Source organism: Scatophagus argus, chromosome 8, assembly GCF_020382885.2.
Source record: "Scatophagus argus isolate fScaArg1 chromosome 8, fScaArg1.pri, whole genome shotgun sequence".
NCBI classification, from domain to species: Eukaryota; Metazoa; Chordata; class Actinopteri; family Scatophagidae; genus Scatophagus; species Scatophagus argus.
The window spans coordinates 14,037,416-14,046,673 of record NC_058500.1 but is presented as its reverse complement, the minus strand read 5'-3'; the positions used below and the strand labels follow the sequence as shown (position 1 = coordinate 14,046,673).

General features: G+C 42.6%; 1 protein-coding gene across 1 annotated transcript; it reads left to right on the top strand.

Annotated features, from left to right (window-relative positions):
* The first annotated feature begins 735 nt into the window (after nucleotides 1-735).
* On the top strand, nucleotides 736-5,498 carry rbm15 (RNA binding motif protein 15). The gene has a single exon (XM_046395874.1). The coding sequence runs from the start codon at nucleotides 893-895 to the stop codon at nucleotides 3,440-3,442; it is 2,550 nt and encodes an 849-aa protein (XP_046251830.1). The 5' UTR covers nucleotides 736-892; the 3' UTR covers nucleotides 3,443-5,498.
* The last annotated feature ends 3,760 nt before the right edge of the window (nucleotides 5,499-9,258 follow it).

Sequence of the window (9,258 nt, the reverse complement as noted above, 5' to 3'; positions counted from 1 at the left end):
GTTAGCAATTCATCATCTGCGGGTAAAAAAAAGGGACTCAGTTTAAGGAGTTCAGTATTTGTACTTGAGAAGCTTTATTAATGGTGGTTTATTCTTATTTTGATTTCAAACTTTAAACGTATTTAAAAGTAACCAAAAATGTTCAAAAACAATTTTGGTTTGTTTAAATCTATTCAATTAATCCACATTAATTAGCATGCTACGAGGCTAATTAATTACTTATTAGCTTAAAAGGCTACTTTAGAAAAGTCTTGCAAATATGACCGGTGCTTGGCTACTATATACTTATGGAAAATTCATCACAGCTGGTTCATCAGCAGCTTGCTTTGTCCACATACCCACAAAGAAAGTCCATGTGCCTATCCAAGTTAACTTTTAAGGATTACTTTAGAGAGTTTATTATGTGCTTACTGTAACCTTTGAGCTGCTGCGCAAATACTGCCATCTAGTGGCATCCGGTGTTTAGTGTGTGCATTGTCCGCAGCAGTGAAGTCATTTGACTGGGATCAAAAAACAGGAGTGCTATGGACCCATACAACTGCAGTCTCTGAATAAAAACTAGATTGCTTATAATGTCTAGTATTGTAAGGTGGGAGATTTTATCCACCGCCTTGACTTTGTCACAATCTCAGTCAGAAACACACGAATGTTTTCATGTAAACGTCTCAATGGATGACTGACATGCGTTTTAAAAATTCCCACCCACCTTTTCAACCAATCAGGTTGAAGGGCGGGACTTAGCAGTAATCTTTACAAAATGGCGACTGTTGTTGTTTTGCCGCAGGGTCACTGAATAAATCCGTTTTTCAATTCAGTAATTTTCTGCACTAAATTGCAGAAAACAGCATTGAAAAGCCCAGGTGTCCCAGGGGTCGGCTCCGTGTGGACTGAAATGAAAGGTAAAGAGCGGTCGCCGATTAAAAAACGCTCCCGGGCCTTGGACGATATTCGAGACAGGGGAGGATGCCACCCGACCAGCAAGAAAATGGGGGCTCTCTCCGTATCCAGTGGGAGTAATAATGGAAATAGCTCGACCAAAAGCGACGGTGGTTCGACTAGAAGGAGTCTGCTCGGTGAAAAAAGGGACAGAGATTTCGACGGTCATGGTCGGACTGGAAATAATCACAGTTTGTCTGCTACCGCCAGCTCCGTCGGCAAAAACCACAACCTGGGTTTGACTCTGGATTTAGCCTCACCGAGGACCACTTCACGGGCGGAGCAGCGGGTTCAGCCACCCACCGCCGAAAGTGAGTACAAAACCCTCAAAATAAGCGACCTCGGTACCCAGCTGAGCGACGAAGACATTGAGGATGGACTTTTTCATGAATTTAAAAAATTCGGAGATGTGAGCGTAAAGATAAGCCGTAGCAACGACGAACGGATAGCCTTCGTGAATTTCAGGAAGCCGGAGGACGCCAGAGCGGCAAAGCACGCCAGGGGACGATTGGTGCTGTATGACCGGCCTCTAAAAATTGAAGCAGTGTACATCAACAGGAGGAGAAGCCGATCGCCGGTGGAGAGAGACGTGTATGGTGCAGCTCAAAGCCATAGACATCTACAGAGACCGCTCTCGCCCACCGGGCTAGGGTACAGGGACTACCGGCTGCAGCAGCTGGCCTTGGGGCGGCTTCCCCCTCCCCCGCCGCCCCCTTTGCCCAGAGAACTGGAGCGGGACAGGGAATTCGCTCTGTTTGAAGCCAGGGCACGACCAGCTTTCATTGCAGAGCGAGCAGCTTTTCGTGAGGAGGATTTTATATCTCCAGAAGATGACCAAAGAGCCAATAGGACGTTGTTTTTAGGCAATCTTGACATAACAGTTACAGAAGCGGACCTGAGGAGAGCTTTTGACAGGTTTGGGGCCATAACAGAAGTGGACATTAAAAGACCTACTCGGGGTCAAATCAGCACATATGGATTTCTGAAATTTGAGAACCTTGACATGGCTCACCGTGCTAAGCTTAATATGTCTGGCAAAGTAGTGGGCCGCAACCCCATAAAGATAGGTTATGGGAAAGCAACTCCCACTACACGCCTGTGGGTGGGTGGACTCGGACCATGGGTTCCTTTAGCCGCTCTGGCAAGAGAGTTTGATCGCTTTGGCACCATAAGGACCATTGACTACAGAAAAGGGGACACTTGGGCCTACATTCAGTATGAAAGTTTGGACGCTGCACAGGCAGCATGCACACACATGAGGGGCTTCCCACTGGGAGGCCCAGATAGGAGACTTAGAGTGGACTTTGCTGACACAGAGCATCGTTACCAGCAGCAGTTGCTGCAGCCTCTCCCAATACCACCTTTTGACATGGTTGCTGAGTCGTTTGTCCACCGTGCCACTCCTGAACCTCTGAGGGTCAGGGAACGAACTCCTCCGCCGCTTCACTTCAGGGAGAGAGAGCTCTTTCATGGAACTGAGTGGCCTAATCCAGCTATTCGTGATCGGGTACGTGCCTCACCGTTTGAGCCTCTGGAGCACTTGGAACGTGAGCGGCGGGCACGGGAGCCTTGGTCTTTGGAACGTGAGCTACAGGGGCGAGAACCCGTACGCAAGCGGCGTGTAATGGACGACGGACGCCATATAGACCACTCCCCTGACAGCACTGAGAGGACAGTAAGACGTAGGCGTGCTTCTCCAGATGGTAGTCCTGGAGGTAGCAGCAGAGATGGAGGGCGCTTCAGTGACTCAGAGCGCCCTTTGCGGGGCGAGAGACCCTCTCCTACGCGAGAGCATCACAGTGGGCTGGAAAGGGGTGGGACTGAACGGAGACTGAAAAGCCAGAATCTCTCTGACAAAGGCCCTTCAAGCAGCAACATTTTAGCTGTTGGAGAGCGTAAACGCAAGGCAGGCGATGGTGGTAAGGGGCTGGCCAAGAGAGAACGTTCTGAGAGCAGTACCAAGGGAGGCCAGGCATCCAAATCAGATGGCACTAAACTCGGTTTGGCCTGGCATGGCATGCTGTTGCTCAAGAACAGCAACTTCCCAGCTAACATGCACCTTCTAGAGGGCGATCACAACGTAGCCAGCGACCTGCTTGTTGACGGCACAACAGGGAGGCAAGTGAGCGAGCTAAAGATCACCCAGCGCCTTCGCCTGGATCAACCGAAGCTTGACGAGGTCTCCCGGCGCATCAAGGTAGCGGGTCCCGGTGGCTACGCCATCCTGCTGGCAGTTCCTGGGGCCACAGAGGATATATCTTCATCTGACCCTGCAGCCTCTACTCAGCGGCCACTTCGCAACCTGGTGTCCTACCTCAACCAAAAACAAGCAGCTGGGGTCATCAGCCTGCCTGTGGGGGGGAGCAGAGATAAAGACAACACAGGGGTTCTTCATGCTTTCCCTCCCTGTGATTTCTCCCAGCAGTTCCTGGATTCCTCTGCCAAAGCTCTGGCTAAAAGTGAAGAGGACTATCTGGTCATGATTGTGGTTCGTGGAGCATCTTGAAAAAAAAAAATTAGAACACACTAATTTCAAAATGTGTAAAAAAAAAAAAAAAAAAAAAAAAATCTGCTGTATGTCAGTAACTATTGCATGCTGTGTGTTCTGCATTATGGGGTACACTAGTGTGGTTCCTGAGTGTTTGTATGTTGCCATGTAATTCAACTAGAAGGACAAGCAGTGCCCTCCTACCAATCTGAAAGGGTATGTGTTTTTGAAATTACTTTTAAAAGGTGTACGAATTGCTGTCAAGGTCATAAACCTGCAGTAATTCAGCCAGAATATTGTAAAGTAGTAAATATATGGGGAGAATTTGTTGAATACATTTCAATTTCATTTAAAAGAGAGAAGTCATCGAAAACTAAACTTGGGTTCATTTTAAAATCGTAGCTACTTAAGTCTACCGCAAGCAAAGCACTAGCAAATGTAGAAGTGCAGTGAGTGGACACAATAACACCTCCACTACAGCAAAACCACAAGCTACTATGGTGTTGAAGCCACGTCTCTCTGACACAGTGTTAACAATGAAAATTGCAAGCTCAGCAGAGGTCATGTTTGTTGATGGACTGTTATACCGCATTGCCTGAGATTGTATAGGTGTTGTTATTGTATCTGCTACCTGCACAGGTATTTCAGCAAACATCCTTTTCAAACCTTTGAATTACAGTGCAATAATATTTCTACTATAATTACTTTTTGTTGGATTGAGACGAAAGTGTGCATTACCCTTTTTAATTGAAGGTTTTCGTTGAAAGTGTAGTGAATGAGTTGATTCTGCAGTTACAACGCTAATTTCTTTGGAGAAAGAATCCCTCTAACGTTTTGAAGGTCAAAACATATTGCATAACTCTCCTTCAGCACACCACGCTTCATTTACTTCATTTTTTGGGTATCTTGCCTTCCCAAGGTGACCATAATGATGATAACAAGATGGATTTGAAAGCTTGGTGACTGACTTTGGTGTACCGAGGAGGGTTTGTGCAATATGTTTTAATTTTGATGGACTTTTAAACATCTCAAGACACGTCGCACGTTTCAGTCACCCATGTTGTGAATTATGTTCATGGTTTTGATTTGATTGCATCTTTTATTAATGTGTTCCTCAAAGTTGGAACACCAGATCGCCAGACAGACAATGAACTCAGTGTGTGTCCACTGGAAAAAGAAAAAAAAAAAACTAAATTGTTATGTCAACTCTATGTGGAATGCTGAATACTAACAGATGTGAGATATTTGCCCTGGGAACAGCCCATAACACAATACGCATAGCATAGTAAAGCAAATACTAACATGTATTTTTTTTATTTTTTACTTCCTGTTTTATTTCGTGCATCCCTACCTTAGAAATGGTTATGTAATGTGAGCTCTAAACAACTACAGTAGTAATGGATAAAAAGCTTAGAGAGTTTTGTGTTGTTTCATTTATTGCTCTGAAACCAGTAGGTCATCCCGATAACAATAATATTCACTATCAGTACAATGTAACAAAAACAAGTAACAAAAACCTGCTATTTGTACACTACTTAGGGTCTCTAATTTTAAAGTTTTAGAAACACTTTAACAGTTAATGTTTGAATTTGAAGGTTAGAGGTCTAAATTGGACAGTATTTCACTCATGCCTGCCAACAAGTTCCCAAGGCCTGTTTACTGTATTTTGTTTTGCCATCGTATGTTTGTTATGCAATAGTAACCCACCCTGAATTATAATATGCTGAGTTTGGTGTGTATTGAAAACATTAATATGTCTGAAAAATTGTTATATTGTGAACATCACACCCTCTTCAACGCTGGACTCCTGAGGAGACGAGCACAGAGCTGAAAACCTCTGCAGAGAAGGCAACCTAGTGTTTGTGAGTCCTCAGTAATGAGGCAGCTTTTAAGTTGTGTGTCCCATCTGCACCTGTGATGACTTCTGTTTTAAATGGAAAATTGAGCAATGTACACTTTGATTTCATGGGAAAGGAAAATCCGTAGATCCCGTGCGAAGCTGTTCACATACCTGCAAGTGCAACTGGGCACTTAATGTGACCGATTATCAATAAATTGTTCATTTGAAGGGAAACATGTTTCTTCGATGGAAGTAAATTGAAGAAACAAGCTGCCATGCCTTATTGTGTTTCGAAGGAGTTGTCTGCATTGAAATTTTGTTTCTACACACGAAAAAGGGAGACAATTTGCAGTTTGTTTAGCACCAGTGAAGAGAGACCCCTGTGTCGCGTGAGGATCGCTGTTTGCTTACAGGCCTGTTCTGAGCCCTTACATTGCTCATCTTAAATTACCCCCCATGATCCCCTGTTATGCCCTCAACTGTTCCTGTTGGCGTGTGAACACCTGATCAGGATCGAGGAGTCTCCGCTGCCCCGTGTTTACAGCCAGAATCCAGTTTGCAGTGTGAAACTGTGGCAGAAGCAGACAGCGGTGCAGTTTGGGAGTCGAGGGCTGGAGCAAGCAGCAGCAGCAGCGGCAGCAGCAGTATCCACACTCCACTCTGGAGATTGTGAGTGACACCGCTCTGAAATTTCCATAGCATCCACAGTTCAGGCTGTCTCGCTGCAGAGGCCAAGCTGAACCACTGGGCTGATTTGTCTTTGTCATACTTTGCCCAGTTGTGATTTGATTTGACTTAATGTTTGTTTCAGGGAAGAGGATTGGCCCAAATCTCAGCTAGGAATATTGCTTGCTCCCATCTTGTGTTCTCTCATTGAACGCTCTCTCAGGGGACGTGTGAAGAAGTGTTTGTTTTGCTGAAGCTGTATTCCGTCATCATCTGAGGTCTGCTGCGGCATGGAAATGAAATACGAACGGGGCGAATTGTTTACCCCTTTTTGACACCGCTGGAAGGAATCCAACACCGCGGACCCTGGCCCTCCACTAATTTCTTCTAGGAGACTTGTTTATTTAAGTTTATGGCCACTTTACACAGGAAAGAAAGTTCTCCATTTCATCCCACCATCCATTTTAGTCATATTAGTGTGAAAACAAATGCTGTGTTCTGTGCTGAGGAGGACCCCTCCACTAGAGAAACATTGCCATCTTGAGGACCGTGGAGCTCCTGCTTTCTCCTCTCACAGGCTACCTGACAAATCACTCACGCACACCAGACACCCAGGATGGAGCTGGTATGGCTGTATAACTGCTGTGTAGAAACAGCATGAGGGTGAGTAAAGACACAGAGTGCTGCCTGCCAGGTCTGTGTCGGTGGCTTAGGCAGCAGTGGTAAGTACACAATGTCAACACCACATGTTTTACAACAACAAATGCAAAATGCCATATTGTAGTTTTCAGGCAAAGTCATTTGTGACGGTATTTTCAATGATGGTGACTGGCATCACTCCAGTTGTGCAATAAGATTGTTTGTTGCCCACACTAACCCAACTGAGTACAATGCGGCCTCAACCAGCAGCTTTAGAATCAACAAAACAAAAAGAGGATAAATTGTCTCAAATATTAAACATTTTAATACCTTTATTTATTTATTTGATAATATGCTCATGCAGAGGGTTTTATTTACAGTTTTTGTGAAGTTGATGTATGGTTGTTTAATGGCTGTTGAAGCCCTGCAAAAGAAATAAGAAATATTGCACTAAGTTAGCTCTGCATTTAGTTGTTTGTGCAACCTAAATATGAATTTCAAAACAAATGGAGTTTACTATTATTCACCCAAGGATCCAGCATGACTTTAACATTTATATAGTGTGCTCTGTTAGGAAACTGGTGAAGTAGCAGTTATTTCACAACCTGTATTCCTTCATGCTGTCAGTAAGCTACTCCTGATCATAGGTAATGTTATTGATTGTGCAAGCCGAAAGCATTGTTGGGCGAATGTAATTTAAAGGAATTACAATAACTTGGAAAAAAAGCTTCTGCCACAAAATTGTCTTTTGCATTAGGAGATATTAACACCTGCAGGATGCAAATGATAACCCCCAGTTAATGAAATGAAAAGTAATAGGGAGAGATTTTAAGGAAGTCAAGTCCTGGACCCCTGCATGTCCATTACAGGCCACTGTTTGGTAATGAAAATGTAGATTGTAAAAATAAAGTCAGGCACTCCGGTGATAACCGTAGGTGTTTTGCTTTCTTCTTAATATGTTGATGCTATATGTTCAGCCACATGTGCTATTCATCACAATGTGCTCATCAATATATTGAGCAGTAATACACTTTTCTTTTTTTTAAATGAGATATTCACAATTTAAGGTAACCACCCCCCCACAATGTTAGAAACACAGGCTAATTTTACCTTCTTAAAATAAGGAATTGTAGATTTGAAAAGTTAGTTGGTGAAATCAATGCACCTACATCTGAAGAAATTAAAACAGAGGCAGGTAATCCTTTACAAAGGTACCACATTATAATTTTGTGCCTGTGTTAGTATATGTAAACTGATGTGCAGTATGACTGTACACTCACCTCAGCTCAGTGCATCTTGTGTCATAATATTTGCTAATACTTTACTACTAGAAAGGTCATCAGATTTAGTAGAAGACAAGCTAATTTATTGAAGGCACAAATGACAATTTCAGTCTTATGGTATGGTATCCATGCAGTTCATGGCAGTATAAAGCACTTAAGTATTAATTTACATTATCATAAGTCACCATTTAACACTGTAAACCGCTGTCAAGATTAAACATGTTTGTGGGTTTCCTTTACAGGGTTCTGCTGGGCAAGAGCATCAGCTTGTTTCAGGCTGCCAGTAAACACACATCAACAGTAAGTAATCAGTTTGCCTTGATATGCCCAGTGAAAATCTAGTAATTTTGGGGTGTACTTGAAAAATGAGTATATAAAGTTGTATAATTTTCTTTAAATGAACTTGTATAAATAATTTGCCAATAAAACATGTTGAAAAAGTTGCAAGTTGTGAATGTTTTTTTTTTTTTTTCACAGAGCAACAGATGTTCTGATATCAGTGCATTTATTGCTGAGTTGTGTGAATCAAACAAGAACAGATCTGAGCCACATGTCATTTTATTAAGGCTGACTGCACACTGTTACAAGGCTTAAAATGAATTCTTAAGTGCTTGGAACAGGATATCTATGATTGGTTAAGCATATTTTCTAAGTCAGTTCACAAATCTAGGAGCCAGAGTCGTGACAAACCAGTGTGTTGCCCATAGATACGTTCACTGCAAAAACATAAGATCAGACTCCATCAGACAGAACACAGTTCCTTATCAGTGGTGTCTGAGACATTACCAAAGAGACATAAAAATAATTTTAAGACATTTGCCATACATACAGTTCCTTAAAATATCTAGAAAACTAACAAGAAAAGTAATCCCAAACCAAAAACTACTTTTAAAGCATGAAATACTTTTCATAAAAGACTTATCATGGTACAAAATATTCTGTGGTCCTCAAACTCAAAAGCATACTGGTGGTGAATGCAACTCAAAAGAGCTTTTGTGCATGACTGTCGTTATTCAAACAAGACAAAGAGCCTTGCTCAGTATTGTGAAAGTGAGTTGAGGGGGAATAATTTGGTACTAATTGAGACAGCGTTCTTTGAGCAGAAGCCTTTCTCTGCCACAAGAGGGCAGTGTAACAAAACACATATCCACTGGATTCTGAGCTTAAGACATGGAAATGACTGAATAAATGAACAGGTGGTCACAGCGAATCAAATTATCTAGGCTGTCAAAACAAATTTTTTAAGTAATGAAAAGCTTCAAGTTGTAGGTAGATTTCTAATGTGTCTTTGGCTGACATCACAGGGAAGTTAGTAAAGATACAAAAAAGTACCTTATAAGGCAAACTGGTGAAAACACAAAAACTTCTATTATAGAAAAAAAAAAAAAAATCAACAACCAACAGAC

What these genes read in the sequence shown, in the direction of transcription:
- rbm15 (XM_046395874.1), top strand. Translation starts at nt 893, where the DNA reads ATGAAAGGTAAAGAGCGGTCGCCGATTAAAAAACGCTCCCGGGCCTTG.